Source organism: Odocoileus virginianus, chromosome 8, assembly GCF_023699985.2.
Source record: "Odocoileus virginianus isolate 20LAN1187 ecotype Illinois chromosome 8, Ovbor_1.2, whole genome shotgun sequence".
Lineage (NCBI taxonomy): Eukaryota > Metazoa > Chordata > Mammalia > Artiodactyla > Cervidae > Odocoileus > Odocoileus virginianus.
The window spans coordinates 2455735-2479672 of NC_069681.1; the positions used below are offsets into that span (position 1 = coordinate 2455735).

The 23938-nt window shown below is 36.5% G+C and overlaps 1 protein-coding gene across 5 annotated transcripts in view; it reads left to right on the plus strand.

Moving 5' to 3' along the window:
* The window catches only part of DIAPH3 (diaphanous related formin 3), a 549655-nt gene that overhangs the window by 352930 nt on the left and 172787 nt on the right, over nucleotides 1–23938 (plus strand). For all 5 annotated transcript variants that reach the window (XM_070471159.1, XM_070471157.1, XM_070471160.1 and 2 more), the window contains one exon: nucleotides 8785–8920. In XM_070471159.1, the coding sequence (XP_070327260.1) occupies nucleotides 8785–8920 (136 nt within the window). The remainder of the gene's footprint in view (nucleotides 1–8784; nucleotides 8921–23938) is intronic.

The window sequence follows — 23938 nt, forward strand, 5'->3', positions numbered from 1 at the left end:
AACCATACAAAGTAGCTCATTCATGTCTCAAGGAAGAAATCATAGAAAAAAAGAGACCAGAACAGTATTTAAAATAAAGCAGAATTTGTGGGGCACAGAAATAGTGGTATAAAGAAATTTATATCCTAGTCTTTGTATTAATGGAGAGAGTAACATGGAAACTTACATTACCATATGTAAAATAGATAGCCAATGGGAAATTATTGTGTGTCTCAGGAAACTCAAATAGGGGCTCCGTATCTACCTAGAGGGGTGGGGTGGGGAGGGAGGTTCAAAAGGGAGGGAATATGTGTATACCTATGGCTGATTCTTGTTGAGGTTTGACAGAAAACAACATTATTCTGTGAAGAAATTATCCTTCAATTAAAAAATAAGTAAATTTAAAAAATAAAATATCAGAAAGGCAAAGTTAATAAACTAAGCATCTGACTTGAGAAATTTATAAGCAATTATATAGTCCAGAAAAAAAATAGAAGGAAATGAAGGGAGAAAGATGACTTTAGAGAATTTTTAAAAACCAAAATGTGGTTATTTTGGAAAGAAGTTAAACTTCTGAGGATATTGATTAAAGAAAAAAAAGAGTATTGAGAATATAAGAAGGAATATAACTCTAAATATAAAAGATACTAAAAAGAGAAAGCATAGTATAAGAAATTTGCAGGCCAGAATTGGAAAGATTGATGAGATAGATAAGTTCATAAGGAGATTTTGTTTGAAACTGACTTTAAAGGAAACAGAAACCTTGAATAGGTCTATAAATAATTTAATGACTTCAAATCTGCCAAAAAATTAAATACTTGTCCTAGAAAATTTTATAGTGAGGCTTCTCAATTTTTAAATGATTATTCTAAGCTAATAGAATGTAAAAAAATTATGACCAAATGTTCAAAAGGATAAATTCTCCATGTCCAAGTTGAGTTTATCTCAGAAATGGAAGTGTGTGTTGTGTTAGAATATTCACATCACTACATTAATAGTTTCGATACATTGAGAAAACACTTGATAAAAGCCAACTCTTTTTCACTTTTTTTTTTTCAGTCCATTTTATTTTATTTTTTTTTCTTCCATTTATTTTTATTTGTTGGAGGCTAATTACTTTACAACATTGCAGTGGTTTTTGTCATACATTGAAATGAATTAGCCATGGATTTACATGTATTCCCCATCCCGGTCCCCCCTCCCACCTCCCTCTCCACCCCATCCCTCTGGGTCTTCCCAGTGCACCAGACCTGAGCACTTGTCTCATGCATCCAACCTGGGCTGGTGATCTGTTTCACCCTAGATATACATGTTTCGATGCTGTTCTCTTGAAACATCCAGCACTGTTTATAATAGCCAGGTCATGGAAGCAACCTAGATGCCCATCAGCAGACGAATGGATGAGGAAGCTGTGGTACATATACACCATGGAATACTACTCAGCCATCAAAAAGAATTCATTTGAATCAGTTCTAATGAGATGGGTGAAACTGGAACCCATTATACAGAGCGAAGTAAGCCAGAAAGATAAAGACCATTACAGTATACTAACACATATATATGGAATTTAGAAAGATGGTAACGATAACCTTATATGCAAAAAAAGAAAAAGAGACTCAGATGTATAGAACAGACTTGTGGACTCTGTGGGAGAAGGCGAGGGCGGGATGTTTCAAGAGAACAGCATCTTTTTCACTTTTTAAAACAAAGAAAATAAACTAGTTGAAACCTCTATCCCTCAGTGTGAAATAAAGGACCCTCTTCACTTAATAATGGAAATTTAACTCTTAGCTAATACAGTACAGTACTCAAGAATGAAAGATATAAAAACTGAAAAAGAAGCTAATTACTTCTTATGTCATCTATGAATAATTCAAAAAGGAACTTACAGGAAAATTGTTAAAAATAGTTTATCAATGAAATATATAGAATGAACTACATTTTATACATTAGTTACAAAATGTTAGAAATCATATTTTTTTAGAAAAACATCACTTATAATGGAATAATAATGGCAACAAAGAGAAGACACAGATAACAAAAGATGCCCAAGACCTGAATGGTGTAAATTCTAAGTTTTTTTCAGTAGACTTTAAAAACACAGCTCAGTTGGTAAAGAATCCGCCTGCAATGCAGGAGACCACAGTTTGATTCCTGTACCGGGAGGATCTGTTGGGGAAGGGATCGGCTACCCACTCCAGTATTCTTGGGCTTCCCTTGTAGCTCAGCTGGTAAAGAATCTGCCTGCAATGTGGGAGACCTGGGTTCGATGCCTGGGTTGGGAAGATCCCCTGGAGAAGGGAAAGGCTACCCACTCCAGTATTCTGGCCTGTAGAATTCCATGGGCTGTATAGTCCATGGGGTCACGAAGAGTCAGACATGACTGAGTGACTTTCACCTTCACAGTCTTAAAAGATAAAACTGAATGGAGAGCCATATCATGTTCGTAAGTGGAGAGATTAAGTACTAATATAAAGATATCAATTCTATGTTAATCTACAGAATCAGTAGTTCTGTTCAAAGTCGTAAGAAGCATTTTCAACAACTTTAATAAGTCTGTTTTGAACTATAGATGACAATGCAAGAGCCTGAGAATAATGAAGTCATTTCTAAAGAAGAAAAAAATCTTTTGTTATCTGTATCTTCTCTTTGTTATCATTTATTATTCCATTATAAATGATGTCTTTCTAAAAAATTACAATTTCTAATATTTTGTAACTAGTGTATAAAATGTAGTTCATTCTATATATCCCATTGATAAAGTCTCTTATTTTTAATAATTTTCCTGTAGGTTCCTTTTTGAATTCATAGATAACATAAGAAGCAATTAGCTTCTTCTTTTCCAGTTTCTCCATGTTTCATTCTTGAGTATTGTATTAGCTAAGAGTTAAATTTCCACTATTAGGTGAAGGGGGCTCACCTTAATACACTAGAATAATTAAGACAGAATGGGGGGCACTACTGGTAAACAACCCGCCTGCCTTGTAGGAGACATAAGAGACGTGGGTTTGATTCTGTGTCAGCAAGATCCTGTGGAGGAGGGCATGGAAACCCACTCCAGTATTTATGCCTGGAGATCCCATGCTCAGGGGAGCCTGGCAGGCTACAGTCCTCAGGGTCACAAAGAGGTGGACATGCTGAAGCAACTTAGCACACACATGTGCATGGTATTGGTGCAGACATGGATACAATGATCAAATGGACTGAAACAGCTCCCAAACAGCAACACTTAAAATCCAGATGAGTGGCTTTGTAAGTCAGTGTTGGAAAGGATAGGCTATTTGTGAAATCATTATGGGTCAACTCATTTTTCATGTGAAAAAATTAAATTAGAATCATACCTCATTTTACTCACAAATGTGTTCACAAATGTTGATCCCATAACATAGGTGCTGAAATATGATGCTGAAATATGAACAACGTCACTTTCAGGAGAAAACATGGAAGAATGTTGTTGTCTTTCATGTACGGAAGAATTTCTTAAATAATGTATTAAAGGTATCAACAGTAAAGGTTGATAAAGAGATTTTTGGCTATAAACCAAAAGAGGTTTTTGGTTACTATATAAATTTGAGAACTTCTATTTACAAAAAGGCAACATAAATAATGTATAATGATATATAAAATCCAGTATAAAATCCAGTATATTACATGCTGGATATTTATGCTTTAAAAAGCATAAAGTTAAAAAATATAGTATCCAGAATATTTAAAGAGCTACAAATCATTAAGAAAATGATAATGTAATGAAACCGTGGATAAGAGATATGAAGAGGCTTTTCATTAGAATAGGAAATGTGAATGTTTGGTAAATGGGTAAGAAAATGCTTGAATTAGTAACCATAGATATACAGGTTAAAAACATGATGTAATAGTATTATATACCTGCTGTATAGGTAAAAGACTGATAGTATTAGTGAGTGTGTTAGCTATGGTTATATATTGATGGTGGGGGTGTACATTGGCTCAGTCACTTTGAAAGTATTTTGACCTCCTTTAGTAGAAAGACTGAAGATGAACCTCTTCTTTTGTTCATCAGTTGTGCTCCTATCCTAGAAAGCAGTGAATTTCAAACTGTTTTGTCCTCACCCACAGTGGAACCTAAAACTCTTATATTTATGTTTTTTTACAACAGAGACAAACAATACCTATCCTCAGTCCTTATATTCTAAAATGTTACATTCTATAATGAAGGAGTGTGCTCTCACTTAAAGAGTATGTGTCAGCAGTTTTAAACAAATCTAAGAAGCAATGAGACCTGCCATTTACCAAAAAAAAAAATAAAGCTGTTACATATATACACAGGGACATGTACAAGAATGTTTGTAACTGCATGATTCATCGTAGCTCAGAATTGGAAACAACCCAATCCCACTGATAGGAGAGTAAACAATAATACCCAATTTAATTTTAAAAATAGTGACAAGGAAGCACAATTTATACATAAACATATGGATGAATCTTAGAAATATGTTGAGTGAAGAAAACAAATCATAGTAGTTTACAATAAAGGATAAGGCAAATATCAAAAAAAAACAAAAAAAAATGATATAGTAGGCACATCTTATAGAGGATTACAGTGCCTGACTTCTAAATTTTGCGTTCGTACACATACGCACATCCGTTTAATTTTACTGGCTTTGGGTTATTTTGGTTTCTCTGAGGGAATATATGTTGTATAATGCTGTAATGTATGTTTAAACTACTTGTGGCAAAGTTCTTGTTATTGCATTTAGTTATGAAGAGAGCATAAATTACAGGAAAACAGTTGTGAACTGGTGTATTTTATGTTCTTCCAGAATACACATACATGCACCCGTACATGTGCATACATGCATGTGTGCGTGTGTAGTCTCTTAGTTGTGTCCAGCTGTCTGTGACCCCGTGGACTGTAGCCCGCCAGGCTCCTTTGTCCATGGGACTCTCCAGGCGAGAACAGCAGAGTGGGTTGCCACGCCCTCCTCCAGGGGATCTGTTTGTTGACATACATGTGTATATACGTGCATCCCTTAGTATCCCTGTATATTTTATTACTGTGTTTTTATAGGTACTCTAGAGTCTTTTGTTGCTGTTAAAAGCACGTGAGCCTTAGGAACGGGGGTGGATTATCGGCTACGCCTTTGACATGAATAGTCCAGATGTGTCTGAAGGCTCACAGCCCTCTGTTGTTTGTTGCCCTAGACTGGTGAGCCCACAGACCTTTCAGCCAAAAGCACGCACCAGGCTGTGTCTGCAAGGTCTGCGGCATGCAGGATTTCTTTTGTTATTACATAGATGAAAGTTGGGGGCAGTGCACTTTATTTGCCAACTGACTATATAGCAAACCAGGTAAAGCGTAGGGCGATTTAAAGAAATGGATAGCTAACTGTCTCCATGTATGTGCACGTGTGTGCTCAGTCAGTCACGTCCGACTCTGTGACCCCATTGACTGCAGCCTGCCAGGCTCCTGTGTTCATGGGGTTTTTCAGTGGAGGACACTGGAGTGGGCTGACATTTCCTACTCCAGGAATCTTCCTGATCCAGGGATCAAACCCACCTTTCTTGCGTCTCCTGCATCGGCAGGCGGATTCTTTACCACTGTACCACCTGAGAAGCTCTTACCTTTGTATATGACTCACCCTCAACTTCCTTCCTGGCTTCAAATTTTGGAATTGAAGAAATGAGTAGCCAATTATATCTAGAATAATGTGGTTTTAGAACCAATTTTTCTGTTTTAGGCTACTTCTCAAAATTTAGCATTAAAAAAACCCCCAAATTACCACTTGAACTGAGATAGTATTTTCAGACTAAATACCTATTTCTGTGCTGTCTGTTGGTATTTTTCCAGCTAAAATTCTTCTAATGTCAGAATAGGATACTTTTAAAGGAGATAGTATTTTAAATGGAAATCGATAGTGCATTTTCCATAGACCAATATAGCTTTAAGAACTCCTTCAGATCTTATTTCTCAAGGTAAACATTATTTCTGTAGATCTTGAGAAGCAATTTTGAATTTTTATTACCCAAAGGAGTACTAAAAAGGTGTGGCAATTATATCTAGTAATAGGTTACCTATTTGATGTTCTCATTGAACTGCATCCAGTCATTAAAGTAGAAAGTTCACATCTGGAAATTGTATACTTTAATAAGTTTCAAAAAAAAAAAAAAGCTACATGATATTTTTACCTATTACCTGTTCCTCTTACTCATCTCCTTCAAACAAGAAACAAGCTTTGATGCCCATGTATTTGCCTGTCCTTTTCTCTACCACTATTCAGTTTTCCTTTCCCATCTTCTGTATACTTATGTGGGTGCACATGCACACACACACACACAGACATACACACTTGCCTTTAAGAGCACACTTGTTTTCTACTTTGGGGTTGCCTTCTCCTTTCCTAGTCTACGTTGATTTTTATAGCAGCTGTCATCCTGTATCTGGTTCTTAGCATATGCTACATCAATATGAAGGCAGATAGCAGAGAAAACAAACTGTAAGTAGCTTTCAGGTATTGCTTCTGCCTCTTCGTCCTTTCATTGTAGTGAACAAGAACAGTTATTCTGAGCCAGAATAGAGGATGCAGATTCCATTTTGAGGAAACAAGGAATTGCATATTGAAATATGTATTTTTGGAGCTGGAATTTCATAGCTTACCAATAGTATTTAATGTTAATATATATCATGAACTGTGAAGTTTCTGAGAATTTACCAAAGTTTCATGATTTCCATAATTTCATGAATGTTGGTAGAAGGCAAAAGACCGTGGGGTCAGAAACAAAGAATAGTTTATTATAGCAAAAATAGTAGCCAAAGTAAACAGATTTGTGGATTTCTGAGCTCAGAATTCCCACAAGGCAATGTGAAAAGGGCTGGGATTAATACCTGCACTCATAGTGCTTTGTATTACTGGAGGGAAATCCTGAATTTAGAAAACCCAATCTTCTTTCAGAATTAAGACTATTTGACCGTTACCCCAGTTTATCATTCTGGACAAGAAACAAATCCATTTGCTTAAGAGGGAAACACTGCCTCTATTTTCTAAGACTGTTCATATCTTTGGAAAGGTAGTTTGGAACAAAAATGCTTCATTAGGGCTGTATCTTACTTAGTTTTACTCTCTTACTTGAAAATCTTTTGTTGTTTCCTAGTTCCCTTGAAGGAAACTGTAGCTCCTCATCTTCTTCTCGTATATCCTAAACGATCGGGTCCCTGCATACCTCCTGATCTCATTTAACACCACCATACTGGCCGCTTCTCTCTCCAGCCCACCAAAAGCCTTTGCATTTGGCTCTCCCTAGATCATTACCTAGATAGCTCCTTGACTTTGAGCTTGAATTAAGTCCAGGAGGGAAGCCTTGTCTGAACAACTAAGATAAAATAACTCTCCAGGAATTCTATCACGTCCCTCCTTTTTTTGTAGTACTGTACTTGGTAAAGATTTTAATTGTTTATAATCTGTCTTTGCCTCCCAACTCAACCTATCACACAGTATGTAAACTTGTTTTAGATCTATTAATATGTATCCCAAGTCTTTAACACAGTACCACTTACTGTTCGGGCTTCCCAGGTAACACAGTGGTCAAGAATCTGTGTGCAGTGCTGCAGGCGCAGGAGACTCGGATTCGATCCCTGGGTCAGGAAGATCCCCTGGAGGAGGGCTGGGCAACCCACTCCAGTACTCTTGCCTGGAGAATCCCATGGACAGAGGAGGCTGGAGGGCTGCCGTCCAGGGGGTCGGAAAGAGTTGGACACCACTAAGCAGCCAAGCATGCTCACATGTGTGCATTTACAACTCAGCCTCTCAGTAAATGTTCTTTGCATGGAAGAGTTAACACTCCCTCTATTCTATTCTTTTTGTTTCTCCTTTTTGCCCTTGCAATTTTCCTTTTAATTGTTTTGATCAGTGATACCAAACTTTATTATTTGATTTCTAATGAAGGACTTGCCCTGTATCTTGGGTTAAAAAAAAAAGTATTATAGTCAAGATTAAAGCCTCGCTAAAAATAACATGGCACATACTTGTTAAAGTTTAATTATACACTTTTCTACTTAATTCTATTAGTGATAAACTAGCAATTAGATAACCTCTTTGACTTCATTGGTACTGAGAATAGTCTCCACAGGAGATTGTAATGTGATGACATGCAGTTTGTTGTCTCTTTGAAAAATCCATGTTTACCTGCTGATTCCTACAAATGCCACAGGAATGGCATTTTTTTATTTGCATAAAGCTTATAAAAGTATGAAAATAACTAATCGCATGTCTGTTGAGATCTTCTTATGTTTCACTTGTCATGATTGGTTTTGATGAACAGTCAGAGGCCCTGACTTTGAAATGCCATGTATTTCTTTAGTCATCCTTCTGATACTTCCATCTGTCTGAAAGAAATTGTTAAATATAGATTGTCATATAAGGTAACCATTACAATATTTCTGCTCTGTATCATTTTTCATCAGTTATTTTTCTTTTACTCAGTAAAGGAGGTATGGGAGAGTAATACATTTGCTAGGCACTATTTTGGAAGTATATATAGGAAAACAGTTTTCATTTGTAAATTAAGTCCTTTTTTATTTTTAGTTTCTGTCTTCCTTCTCTTACTTGATTTCACTAAGATGCAGGTGCTTTAAACCTAACAGTTGTATTTTTAGATACATAACACATTTAACAAGGGTTAATGTGCTAATCTTTTAAAAGACTGTGTTACTAATATAAGAAGTAACCATTACCTAATAGATATTTAACTTTACAGGTGAATAATTTTACATTTTCTTTGTTTAATCATTGTGGTTAAAACTGATCATTTTCCAAAATTTGTTTGTGACAGCAAGCAATGAAGGAGAATTTCAAAAAAAGAGAAGAAGAGGAAAAAGAAAAACGTGCCAGGATAGCCAAAGAATTGGCAGAGAAGGAAAGACTTGAACGCCAGCAAAAGAAAAAGCGCTTATTAGAGATGAAGACTGGTAAGTACTGTCAAATTTGCTATTTATATTGTGTACCAAGATTAATTGGCAGTTTAATATACTTCTGTGAAAAAGGAAGACGTGTTCACTTATTTGTATAGTTAAACAGTAGAGCAATTCTTTCTTTTATGGGCTTTCCCCACTTCAGATTATTAACAAGTAGTGTTTTCATTCTGACATTGGTCATGGGTGGTTTTGCTGTAGTTCCATTGCATGAGCATTTCTTTGGCTATACTCAAATAACCAGTCTGCAATAATATATTTCAGTGACTAAATCAACAACTATAGGAAACTGTGAGAAATTCTACAGGACAAGTAACCTATTTTCTTTAACAAAATACTCTTAAAGAATGGGGAAAAATGATGGAGGGGACACTTACTGATTAAAAGATGTATCAACCAGATGTTTTAAATGGAACTCATGTATACTACAATCCAAACAAATGTAGAAAAAAGTAGTCTGAAAAATTTGAATGCTTTAGTTTTTTCTTGTAGACATTATTACAACATTGTTGTGACTCTGTTTTAAAGTGTCTTTTAGAGACTCATGGTGAAGTTTTATAGATGAAAAGATGTGGTGTCTTGGATTTCACTCAAAATAGCCTTGCATGACTGGAATAGGGATATGTAACATGACACAAGATTAACTACAAATAATACTTAGTAAAGTTGAATGATGGGTACTTGGAGGGTAGGCTATGTTCACTGTACCATTTTCTCTACTTTGAAATTTGAAATCCTCTATTTTGAAATTTTCTTTAATAAAAAGTTAGAAAAAATTGAGAAGAAAAAGTACAAAAATTATTGTTTTGCAGAAACATATATGTGTATTTTCTAAATTTAAAAGGTATCACTAGCTTAGAAGCAAAAGAGGTAAAATATAGTTATATTTTTGCCCCCTCAAAATCCTGGCTCTTCCACCTCCAAGCCACTAAGGATTGTAGAAGCCTAATTAAAATCTATCAGCCTCACTGCTAAATTACCATAGTTTACAACTTAGGGCTGCAAATTCACCTGAAGTTTCCCTGGGGGTAGAAAAACCAAGATGCCTTTTTTCCTTCTTCACTTCCATTTTTACAGACATATTTTATCTTTAATAAAGCAAGCTGAGTACCTTAGTGTATTGCACATGTTTTTTCCAGGGGTTAAAAAATCACCCAAACACAATTTCTTTTTTATAAGAGTACACTTGAAATTCTTAGTGTTCTCAGAAATATCTTCAAGTGTTAACACAATGTAGATGAGGACAATTTAGCATTGATTTTTAAAAGATGCTTCTGGAAACCTTTTAAAATAATATATTACTATCTGGTTTACCTGACATTCAGGTGTTTGAACATTATTAATTAGTTCATTGAGTTTTGGTTAACAAGTCATCTACAGGGGTTGCTTGATGGCGGATTGTGTACTGTGTGGAGATCTTACCTAAGCGTCTGTCATACAAAGCCTCTTCGCAATCGACCTGGAAAGTTGAAACCTGACAGGAAGCAGAAATTTTAATGAAACTTTGTATCCAATGTAATCTTAATATTTTCATTTAAATTTCTTTTTCTTCTGAAGGAAGCTTCCATTTTTAAAGAAAACTATGTTTTTTTTTTATTTCCCAATTTCAAAATAGTAGTTTCATGTTGTAGAAGATAAATGGGTAGCCATTCCCTTCTCTAGGGGATCTTCCTGACCCAGGGATCAAACCTGGGTCTCCTGAATTGCGGGCAGATTCTTTACTTTATGAGCCGCCAGAGAATCCCTAGGTTTATTTTATTTTCCAATTCAAAAATAATAATTTCATGTTATAGAAGACACCTAAAAAGTATTTGAATCAAAAGACTATAATCCAAAGAATCACTGTTGATATCTTGACCTGTTTTTCTTTCCATTTTAAAAGCTTCTGTCTTTTAACAGTAGTTACATGATTTTAGCCAACAGACAGTTTACTGTCCCACATTATCTTCCTGAATTTCCAGAATGTTTCACTTTATGTAAATTGTGGGTTTTAATTTGTAATTTTTAATATCTATGTTATTACATCCATTGGATGTATCATGTCTAATTTAACTTGCAATAAATTTTACATTCGTCAGTATGAGGTCATAGAGCAATATTTATTTTCAGCTTTTCTGTGTGATAGTTATTTATGCATACTTAATGCATAAATGACTTCACTTTCACTTTTCACTTCCATACACTGGAGAAGGAAATGGCAGCCCACTCCAGTGTTCTCGCCTGGAGAATCCCAGGGACGGAGGAGCCTGGTGGGCTGCCGTCCATGGGGTCGCGCAGAGTCGGACACAACTGAAGAGACTTAGCAGCAGCAGCAGCAGCAGCAATGCATAAGTAATTGAAAAGTATTTGTAATTACTAGAATATGGAAGAAAAAAGGTTAAATAGTTTTAAGACTCTTGGTGCGTGCTACCAAACTGATTTCCAGAAATATTTTTCTACTTTTCACCAACTTTTAATATTTAGTTTATGAATGTGCCTTGGTTTGATATTTCTCATTTTGTAAGGTTCTTGTTAACTTAATAGATTAAAAAGTTGTATTTTATTATCTTAGCTTGCATTTCTGTGAATACTTCTGAAACTGGACTTTTTTCCAAATGTCTACAGTGCATTTATATTTCTTCCTTTGTGAGTGGTGTTGTCTTATTTTTCTCATAGATTTATGTATTCATTATGTATCAGTATTTGCATTTTAAATTTTTTTTTTTTTGCTTTTTTTAAACATAACCATGTATTACTGTCTCAAGTGGTAAAGTTCAACAATGCAAAACCAGAACTACTTTTGCACCAACCTAATGATTTTACATATGGTAATGCATATGTTTCAGTGCTCGTCTCTCAATTCTTCCAGCCCTCTCCTTTCCCCTCTGTGTCCATAAGTCTTTGGCTGCGTCTCCATGTGCCTTGCACATAGGTTCATCAGTACCATCTTTCTAGATTCCATATTATAAATTGCTTCCTTTTTATGTAATATTTGATTATAATCTTTGCTTTTGTTATTTTTTCTAATCATATTTAAGTTTAGAAAATCATTCCTTTGATAATTTCTTATTCCACTTCAATTTTATTAGTTTAAGTTGTTTGTAATACTATTTTCTCCATTTATTTATAATTCTTTCTCAGTTATTCATATATTTGACATATAATTTTTAATATGCTAGAATCTGTTTCTGAATTCTGTCAAGCTGTTCTATTTTTAACCATCATTTATGGCTAATAGTTTGTTTATATTGTGTTAAGGTTGTTACTTTTCTATTCTTAATTATTAAAATAAATTGAATATTTTTGATTTTAAAATAAATTTAAGAAAAGTTTTCTGTTGCATCCTTTGCTAATTAAGCTCATCTTCTTTGACCTACTGGTTTATTTTTTAGAACATTTTCCATACTATCCTTCCCCCAACATGGCCTGAAAATTATCATCATGGATGACTCTCAAATAAATGTCAGGCTCTCACTTGATAGGAGTTTCCAAAACCTCTATATGCTGAGGTCCATTTGTGCCATACATTCCGTCATTTTCCAGAAGAGTATTCTTCAAAGGATATCCTGGCTGACATTGACTTACATAAACAATATTAAATAAATACTTTAATACGTCTTAAAAAATACTATGTATTATCTGTGACTATTTTAAAAGGTTTAATCAAAGCCATTTGATAAAAGACGATACAACTTGATACAACAGAAAACTTGATGTAGTTCTCTTGAAAACATTTGAAAATTTTGGAAATCAAGTTTTAAATTTTTTCTTACAGACTATAGAATTTTAAAGAATCTAGAATCTAGGGCTGTATCCCAAATTTTATAGTACATAAACATACAATTTTCTCACCAATTAAAAGACCTCTTCTGAAATCCCAGTAAATAATGATTATTCTGAACGGTCTTTAATTTTCCTTTAAACATACCATGATATTAGCATAGAAAGACAAGGTATTCAGTCTCAATATTATTGTAGCTGTTATAACCAAGTAAGTCATATAAGTATCAAATATATTATTACTTATTTGTTGATACCTTTCTTCATATTTAAAAATAGTACAAATATGAAGTAACCTTTTTCTTTCCATATTAGATGTAGAACATGCTGTTTGTCATTAAATATTATATTGTTATGAAAAATATAAGTGCTGTGGTCTTCCATTATTATTTTATTGGTATAGAAAAAATTAGTAGCTATGCCACTTTTGTTTCTTTTATTCAGCCACAGTTTTTTCTGCCCCCCTCAATGTACTAAAGTTGCAGTGATAAATAAGGACAAATAAGATTTCTGTTGTAATGAAGTTAAAGTCCTAATGAGTGGGTCATTATCTTATTATCTTATATGTGTAAGTATCTTATACATAACCACATATGTAAGATAATTTCAGATTATAAAAAGTTATGTGAAGTAAAGTAAGACAAGATAATGAGATAGAAATGGAGTCTGGCTGTGTTGGTGAGTGCACGTGATGAATTTTGGTCTCCTGAACTCAGAAAGGAGAATATTAAGATAGCGGACTTATTAATTTAAAATATTGGTTCTAAAACTCCTTTTAAACTGTTAGGATAACTAGGCTTATGTGATTTACTGTCCTATATATGCTAATATTGTGAACTTTTTAAACATCTTATTGTGAAGATCAGCTAAAATTTCATGTATTTCTGGGTGTTATTATTTTCATATAGAACACACTATTACTGTAATTTTTGTGGGAGTTGTCAGCCTGACTTTCCTTTTGTCTACAGAAGATAGAAGGGCCAGTTGTTTAATTTACAGTGGTGTTTTGTCACCTCTCTGGATCGGGAACTGTTTGTTTTCTCTTGTTTCTGTGTGTAGAACACATACTCCTGAATGACAGAGGGGAGAAAAGTCTCCAACCCAGCCCTGCCCTAAACACACAGGGAGCTTCCTTCCACCTATTTTTATTGCTGTAGTATTTTCATCATGCAAATAAGAACTATATTTTCACAGATGTACAAATTCTTGCATCACCACCTGATGTAGTGAAGTAAATTTAATTCCCGCTCTTTCTTATCCATCATAAATCACTACTTGCCCTTGGCAAGAGAGCAAACAACTATTTTCAGGTCTACTATTTATTATGACTATCATTTCAGAATGTTATTTTTGTTAGTAGAATGAAAATAAACATTGAATAGTGGGCTAAGTTTTACTGAGAAGAAAAATGAAGCGTTAAAAATCCTTTTGAGCGGCAAAACTAAGAAGCAGAGCATCTCCTGTTATCCTGTGACGGGATTAAAAGGTCATCTGGCTCATTTTTGTCCTCTGAAAATGATGAGCCTGGAGGTCTCTTAAATATTCACATATGCAGTTGTGGTTATTTCTGTTGAATGGCTTGATAGTACATAAAACAAACAAACAACTGCATTTTCAAGATGTCTTAATTGGTTGAATTTTGAATACATTTTCTGAGATTGATGTTTAAATTTGAGTTATTTTAATTTGCAAGATACTGAAAGTATTAAATATCTGATGTAGAAATTTGTAAGTGTAGACACTAAAATTTGTTTAAAGTGCATACCCATCCTTATATGTGATCATTTCTAGTGAGACAAATACTGAATTTATGTGATTATGTATGACTTTTTCAAAACCGCACTTTGATTTCTTAATCATGGAAAAGAATAGGGTGTTTGATAATAGAATTCAAGTATTATGCTTTAAGACTTCCCAAGTATGTAAGTTGATTCACTTAATTTTCAAATTGCGCATCGGAATGGTCTTGAAATGGACCCAGTATTATATAATTATGTTTTGTGGAGGAAGTAAATAAGAGCTTATTTAATGGAGCAATAAAAACTATATGAGCAGCTTCTATATTTTAGTCTTTAGGTTGCAATTTGTTTATTATTTATTAGACTTAAATGTCTCATTTGGTACAACTTCAGTCTATTAAATAAAGAGATAATTAGCTTTTAGAAATCTGTTGTTTACCCACATGGCCAAAACTGCTCCTTTGTTTTCTATTTTGCAGTTTTGAATAACTCAGCAATTAGGCTTCCATTTTAGAGGAAATGCATATTACAGAAATACTGCTTGGGAATGTCTCTGCCAGTTTCAACAGAGATGCAATTAATGTGTATACTTGCTTTTACAAAGGTTTGACATTTACCTTTTCCTCTACATATATGTAAAACTTAGTTTCCATAATTGCATATAGCCCATTTTTACAGACTTTCTGCTTAATAGTGCTTTCAGTTTTTACTATTGATGATGCATAAGAGACAGTAATTTTAACTTTTTCTCTACTTAGAAGAATATAATAAATTGGCATTGCTTTTTTTCTTACCTTCAGCATTTATGAAATAGTAATGATACTAGTAATAAAAGCAATAACACCCAATATTGCTGTTATTATTACTACTACCACCACCATTTTATAGATCACATATTGTTTTCCAGGCTCTAATGTGTTCATTACTGCATGTAATAGTTGCAATGATCTTAGGAGGCTATTTTTATCAAACAGGCAATTAATTCCTTTTGTACATAGCCACACATTTAGCAAGTGAATACTCATGTTTTCTCATCAGGTGTCATATTTCTATTTTTATTTCTTTAAAATTTTTAAAGTGACCTATAGTTGTTTTACAGTACTGTATCATTTCAAGTGTACAGCTTTAGATTATTTTACATTATAGGTTACTATCCTTTTAGATATGCTGATTCGATCCCTGGGTCAGGAAGATGCCCTGGAGGAGGAAATGGCAACCCTCTCCAGTATTCCTGGCTGGAGAATCCGATGGGCAGAGTAGCCTGGTGGCCTACAGTCCGTGGGGTTGCAAAGAGTCAGACATGACTGAAGTGACTCAGCATGCGCACATAGTTTATTACAGGATATTGAATATAGTTCCTTGTGCTATACAGTAAATCCTTGTTGTTCATTTTATATATGGTGGTGTGTATCTGTTAATTCCATGCTCCTAACTTATTCCTCCCCTTCTCCTGTCCTCTTTGCTAATGATGCTTGTTCTCTTTGTCTGTGAGTCTGTTTCTGTGTTGTAAATAAGGAGATTTGTATTCTTTCTTTAGATTTCACATATAAGTAATATCATATAGTAATTGTCTCTCTCCATCTAACTTATTTCATGCAGTATGGTGTAAGGTTGATAACCCAAAGGTTGTATTTTTTGTTATTCCTTTACTGGTGATGACTTAACCATTATACAGAAAAATGGGGCCAAAACAACCTTAGTAATTGGTGACAGGCACTGGATTATACCTATGTGGAGAATTGTCCTCTCTGAAAACCTTTGAGAGGGGCTACTGTCTCTTTGGACTCTTTTTTGGTGACCATGATGGCTACTCCATTTCTTCTAAGGGGTTCCTGCCCACAGTAGTAGATATAATGGTCATCTGAGTTAAATTCACCCATTTCAGTCCATTGTAGTTCGCTGATTCCTAGAATGTAGACATTCACTCTTGCCATCTCCTGTGTGACCCACCCAATTGGCCTTGATTCATGGACCTAACATTCCAGGTTCCTATGCAATATTGCTCTTTACAGCATCGGACCTAGCTTCTATCACCAGTCCCATCCACCACTGGGTATTGTTTTTGCTTTGGCTCCATCCCTTCATTCTTTCTGGAGTTATTTCTCCACTGATGTCCAGTAGCATATTGGGCACCTACTGACCTGGGGAGTTCCACTTTCAGTATCCTATCATTTTGCCTTCTTATACTGTTCATGGGGTTCTCAAGGCAAGAAAACTGAAGTGGTTTGCCATTCCCTTCTCCACTGGACCACATTCTGTTAGACCTCTCCACCATGACCCAACCTCCTTGGGTGGCCCCACACGGCATGGCTTAGTTTCACCGAGTTAGACAAGACTGTGGTCCTGTGATCTGATTGGCTAGTTTTCTGTGATTATGGTTTCTGTGTGTCTGCCCTCTGATGCCCTCTCGCAACACCTACAGTCTTACTTGTGTTTCTTTTACCTTGGACGAGGGGCATCTTCTCACGGCCGCCTCTCCTGACCTTGAATGTGGAGTAGCTCCTCTCAGCCCTCCTGCACCTGCACAGCCACCGCTCCTTGGACGTGGGGTTGCTCCTCTTGGCGGCTGCCCCTGACCTCGGACGTGGGGCGAGTCGAACGGTTCTGTGAAAACCTACAAGACCTTTTAGAACTAACACCCAAAAAAGATGGCCTTTTCATTATAGGGGACTGGAATGCAAAAGTAGGAAGTCAAGAAACACCTGAGTAACAGACAAATTTGGCCTTGGAGTACAGAATGAGGCAGGGCAAAGGCTCATACAGTTTTGCCAAGAGAATGCTCTGGTCATAGCAAACACCCTCTTCCAACAACACAAGAGAAGACTATACATGAACATCACCAGATGGTCAATGCCAAAATCAGATTGATTATATTCTTTGCAGCCAAAGATGAAGAAGCTCTATACAGTCAGCAAAAACAAGACCAGGAGCTGACTGTGGCTCAGACCATGAACTCCTTATTGCCAAATTCAAACTTAAATTGGAGAAAGTAGGGAAAACCACTAGACCATTCAGGTATGACCTAAATCAAATCCTTTATGATTATACAGTGGAAGTGAGAAATAGATTTAAGGGACTAGATCTGATAGACAAGAGTGCCTGATGAACTATGGACAGAGGTTCATGACATTGTCCAGTAGACAGGGATCAAGACCATCCCCATGGAAAAGAAATGCAAAAAAGCAAAATGGTTCTCTGAGGAGGCCTTACAAATAGCTGTGAAAAGAAGAGAAGTGAAAAGCAAAGGAGAAAAGGAAAGATATTCCCATTTGAATGCAGAGCTCCAAAGAATAGCAAGGAGAGATAAGAAAGCCTTCCTCAGTAATTAGTGCAAAGAAATATGATCCATATGACCCAGCAGTCCCACTCCTGGGCATACATACTGAGGAAACCAGATCTGAAAGAGACACGTGTACCCCAGTGTTCATCACAGTACGGTTTATAATAGCCAGGACATGGAAGCAACCTAGATGCCCATCAGCAGATGAATGGATAAGAAAGCTATGGTACATATACACCATGGAATATTACTCAGCCATTAAAAAGAATGCATTTGAATTTTCTAATGAAATGGATGAAACTGGAGCCCATTATACAGAATGAAGTAAGTCAGAAAGATAAAGACCAATACAGTATAATAACGCATATATATGGAATTTAAAAAGATGGTAACGATAACCCTATATGCAGGACAGAAAAAGAGACACAGATGTATAGAACAGACTTTTGGACTCTGTGGGAGAAGGCAAGGGTGGGATGATCTGAGAGAATAGCATTGAAACATGTATATTATCAAATGTGAAACAGATCGCCAGCCCAGGTTGGATGCATGAGACAAGTGCTCAGGGCTGGTGCACTGGGAAGACCCAGAGGGAGGGAAGGAGGTGGGAGGGGGGTTCAGGATGGGGAATACATGTAAATCCACGGCTGATTCATGTCAATGTATGGCAAAAACCACTACAATATTGTAAAGTAATTAGCCTCCAACTAATAAAAATAAATGAAAAAAAAAAGAAAAGAAATAGAGGAAAACAAGAGAATGGGAAAGACTAGAGATCTCTTCAAGAAAATTAGAGATACCAAAGGAACATTTCATGCAAAGATGGGCTCAATAAAGAACAGAAATAGTATGGACCTAACAGAAGCAGAAGATACTAAGAAGAGGTGGCAAGAATACACAGAAGAATTGTACAAAAAAGATCTTCATGACCCAGATAATCATGAATGTGATTATCCTGGAATGTGACATCAAGTGGGCTTTAGAAAGCCTCACTATGAACAAAGCTAGTGGAGGTGATGGAATTCCAGTTGAGCTATTTCCAATCCTGAAAGATGATGCTGTGAAAGTGCTGCACTCAGTATGCTAGCAAATTTGGAAAACTCAGCAGTGGCCACAGGACTGGAAAAGGTCAGTTTTCATTCCAGTCCCAAAGAAGGGCAATGCCAAAGAATGCTCAAACTACCACGCAATTGCACTCATCTCACAGGCTAGTAAAGTAACGCTCAAAATTCTCCAAGCCAGGTTTCAGCAATATGTGAACCGTGAACTTCCAGATGTTTAAGCTGGTTTTAGAAAAGGCAGAGGAACAGAGATCAAATTGCCAACATCCGTTGGAAAATCGAAAGAGCAGGAGAGTTCCATATTTCTGCTTTGTTAACTATGCCAAAGCCTTTGACAATGTGGATCACAATAATCTGTGGAAAATTCTGTAAGAGATGGGAATACCAGACCACCTGATCCGCCTCTTGAAAAACTTGTATGCAGGTCAGGAAGCAACAGTTAGAACTGGACATGGAACAACAGACTAGTTCCAAATCGGAAAAGGAGTATGTCAAGGCTGTATATGGTCACCCTGCTTGTTTATCTTATATGCAGAGTACATCATGAGAAATGCTGGGCTGGAAGAAGCAGAAGCTGGAATCAAGATTGCCAGGAGAAATATCAATAACCTCAGATATGCAGATGACACCACCCTTATGGCAGAAAGTAAAGGGGAACTAAAAAGCCTCTTGATGAAAGTGAAAGAGGAGAGTGAAAAAGTTGGCTTAAAGCTCAACATTCAGAAAACTAAGATCATGGCATCTGGTCCCATCACTTCATGGCAAATAGATGGGGAAACAGTGGAAACAGTGTTAGACTTTATTTTTTGGGGCTTCAAAATCACTGCAGATGGCAATTGCAGCCGTGAAATTAAAAGATGCTTACTCCTTGGAAGGAAAGTTATGAGCAACCTAGACAGCATATTAAAAAGCAGGGACATTACTTTTCTAGCAAAGGTCCGTCTAGTCAAGGCTATGGTTTTTCCAGTGGTCATGTATGGATATAAAGAGAGCTGAGCACCAAAGAAGTGATGCTTTTGAACTGTGTTGTTGGAGAAGACTCTTGAGGTTCCTTTGGACTGCAAGGAGATCCAGCCAGTCCATCCTAAAGGAGATCAGTTCTGGGTGTTCATTGGAAGGAGTGACGCTGAAGCTGAAACTCTAATACTTTGGCCACCTCATGCGAAGAGAGACTCACTGGAAAAGACCCTGATGTTGGGAGGGATTGGAGGCAGGAGGAGAAGGGGACGACAGAGGATGAGCTGGCTGGATGGCCTCACCGACTCGATGGACATGGTTTGGGTAGACTCTGGGAGTTGGTGATGGACAGGGAGGCCTGGTGTGCTGCGGTCCATGGGGTCACAAAGAGCCGGGCATGACTGAGTGACTGGACTGACTGACTGACTGACTGACTGAACTCTCTTCAGTAGTACCATGTTGGTGGTTTTCCCTCTGTCCTTGGAAGATTTGAGAGGACTGCCAAATTAGGAGTACTTCCCTGATGCTGCTTTGATTCTTATGCTTGTTCAAAGATTTGGAGGAGGGATTTTTCAGTGATCTGTTTAGTTCTGAGCCCATAGCTCAGTAGCTGTGAAAGGAGCAAGAATGTCAGCAGGATTTTCGTGCTTGACCCAGGTTAAGAGGCTAGGGACGCAGGGCACTCACCGTGTAGTGTTTCTGAAAGGGCGCAGACACCTTAGTGAGCTTTACTGGAGCTCCAGTTCCCTGAGACACCCCACCCCCCGCTCTGCCATGTAACCCTTTTTCTTTCCTGAGGGTATGGAGAGACTGAGACCCCATGAAATAGCATGAAGGGTTGTCTGCTGGGAGGCTTCTCCCCGAGTCTCACCAGTGGAATACAGGCTTCCATCTGTGTGCAGGAGTTTCCACTGGAAAGCACAGCCTCAGCTGTGGACACTCACTCGGAGCGCGGCTTTTGTGTTCCTCACAGATGTCTGCTCTGTGTGGCTCAGTGCTCATCAGCCATTTTGTGTCCTTGAAAAAGGCCCAGAAGAGAGAAATTGGAAACGGAGGCTCTCAAACTTTTCCAGCACGATGTACCTTGAAAACTTGATTCTTTTTTTTTAACTTTAAATGTGTCCTTCTTTGTTAAACAACATTATGGTACATCCTCACACTAATTGCTTTATGGCTCATCCAATATTTAAAAATCATTTGCATTGCCCTTCTTATGAGAATTATGTAATATTAACTACTTGCTATTAGGTTTGTTTTAGAGGGAGAGATTAAATGCCAATCATCATAAACTTCATTTGAGGGGGAAATAATTTAAATCTCTATGGCATGGTATGGATGACTTTTAAGAATGTTAGCAAAGAAGTAGTTTTATTAACATCACTTATTCATAAATTTTTGTATTACTAAGCACAGATTCACCCTGTTTATGTTATAGGCAGAAATCACATCAATCAATAACTTTGATCTTGTTACAGTGCGGAGATGCTATAACTTCAGTGACAAAGCTAGGCTTATTGTATGTAGTTGAGGACTTGGATCACAGTAGCATAATCTTTGTGTATTATCGTGAGTTCTCCTTAGATAACTGTCTCCTTAATCAATAGTTATTAATACAGTGTACAATTTCCAAACAGTGTATTACTGTCTCCATCAGCCCTTCCATGTCAGATTGCCAGTTCTGAGTGGAATTATTTGTATTTGATGAAAAGTTGTTATCCTTAATTTCAGAGATACACGTTGAATGTTGTCTTGTTTTCAGGCATGATCACAAATCTCTCTTTTAAGAAACTTATCTCATTTCTATAATGTAATGCATTCTCTTTAAACGTTGCATAAATCTCTTTTTTAGCATTTACCCTGTGAAACAGGCCTCCATAAACCTTCAGTTGCTTTAGATCCAGTGGGTATCAACTTTTGAACCTGACTGTTACTTTATCCAATCTAACACTTTACACTATTTATACATGCGTAGACACACATATCAGGGATGATATAAATTTTTCCTTTTTTTCAACTATTATATATACATATAAATGTGTATATGTGTGCAGCACAACCAATCAGAGAAAACTGCAACCAACACAGAATTGTTTAGGTCATTTGAACAGTTAAATATATCTACAACCCCTTTTACAACTCAATAATGTATGATGCTCTGAAAATCAAAAACTTTTGTGTCCAAACTAATTTGATGCCAAACTTGACTTGAATTGGTAGGCGGCTCCATCAAATGTGAATATTCGTGCTGCAAGAATAACAAGGTTTTTAATTAGAGTGTGCGGCTCTCAGTTGCTCCGGGTTTGTTGTGGTTTTACCGTGTGGACACCTTTTTGACCTTTTGGCAGTCTGCAAAACTTCAGTTCTGAAATACCGACTGCAGAGCTTACAGATAAGAGGCTGTAACCTTGAGCTTCTCGGTGACTGTCCTCCTCTGTGCTGAACTGGTCATACCGTCCACTCCACCTCTGGCATAGTCATGACTACTTCTCTGAGTTTATGTCGGATGTTCTCTCTCCCATCAGTACTTTTTTCCTAATTCTTAAATGACTGAATCTAACAAAATGTGATTTAACAATTCCTGCGTCCTCCGAAAAGTCTTCTCTGAATATTTGCCCTTGATAGTAGACAGTCTCTTTTTTATAAACCATTATAGTCTTGCCATATGAATTATGTATTGAATATTTGGTCATGCTCATTTTATTTGCTTTAGTCTTATGCTTCTAATAGGTTGTGGGTTTTTCAAGAACATGGCCTTATGCATTCTTCTTTTTGTAGGACCTAGCACACTGTGTGCACATGGTAAGTACCCAGAAAGACACTTAGAAGATTTGCCAAAAAAATTGATACATATTTAGCTGGTTGAAAGACATCTGTTTCATTTTGTGTTTAGTTGTGCATATTGTTATTTACATGGAAAGTAAAAATGTAGATCAAGCTACAGCTCTTGGGCCAAGTCAGCCTGCACTTATTTTTGTAAATAACATTTGTTGGAAGACAGCCACACTCATATCTTTACATATTGTCTATGGCTGCCTTTGTGGTACAAGTGCAGAATTGAGTAATTGGGACACAGACCATTTGTCTCGTATTTGCTATCTGGTCTTCTGCAGAAGAAGTCTGCCAACTCCTAATATATGCCAGTAATCTATAGATATTATTCTTTCAGTTTTGTAACACAGAGTTAAAAAGAAAATGGTTCTATTAACTTTTTTTTTAATCTTCCTGTGGCCAAAGTGTGCATTTGCAGAGTGGCTGATCTGCGTCGTAAACTGAGGGTCTGGTGGTTAAATCAGTAAAAAATACTGATATGCATTTCCAACAGCAGAAAATTACCTGACTTTTAGGTTCTGTTCATTTGGAGTGGAGAGTTGTGCAGTTGAACCTTCGACGCTCCAGCGAGAGCTGGGACTGCCAGTTGATCCAGGTCCAGCCAGCACGGCCATTGTCCTCCTAGCCTTTCATCTGCGCTCTTGCCCGCAGCGTTTCTGTGCTATTGTTTGTGTGTCTTTTGAAATGAAAATATCAATGTGTCAAAAGGGCATGGGGGAGCCAGGTGTTTATTTCTTTATTAATAGGCCGTCTTTCTCTTCTTCCTATTTTTGGTCATTTTGACATTAAATCCTTAAAGTCAAAGGAAATTCATTCAGTGGTGTTGAACTTGGTCAAGAAAGTTGCTCCAAGTCTGAAGTGACTATCTTGCTGAGTAAAAAGAAACTCAGTAGTGTTTGGCTTTTGATGATGACTAAGTATACCCTAAGGCAGACTGGGAAAATTAACCAGAGAAATTGAATATTTATGTGTTACTTGAAAAAGGTATAAATAGGCATTAGTGCTTAGATGAAATTAGACATTATTTTGTAATAGGATTTTAAAATATTGTTTCCTGGGTAGCTTCCTTCCTGAGATGGCCAATGTTCTTCAAGAAAATTAGAAGCAGCGTAATATTAACGAAGTTAACACTGAGGACAGCCTTTACACAGGCGAGGATGCCTAAGGCAGGAAGAATTTGATAGACTGCAGTAATACAGAAAATAGATGACTGACTGTTTTTGGAACAAGCAATTCTTGAGAGACATTGCCAGCTAGAGTGAATCATGTCACCATCGAACTTTCACCAGTAATTATCATTAATGGGTGAAAGTGACAGTAATTTTAGTTTAATAGAATCCTTTGAATGTTCATTTTTAAACTATTAGTGGTATTCATGAAGGAACTCTTG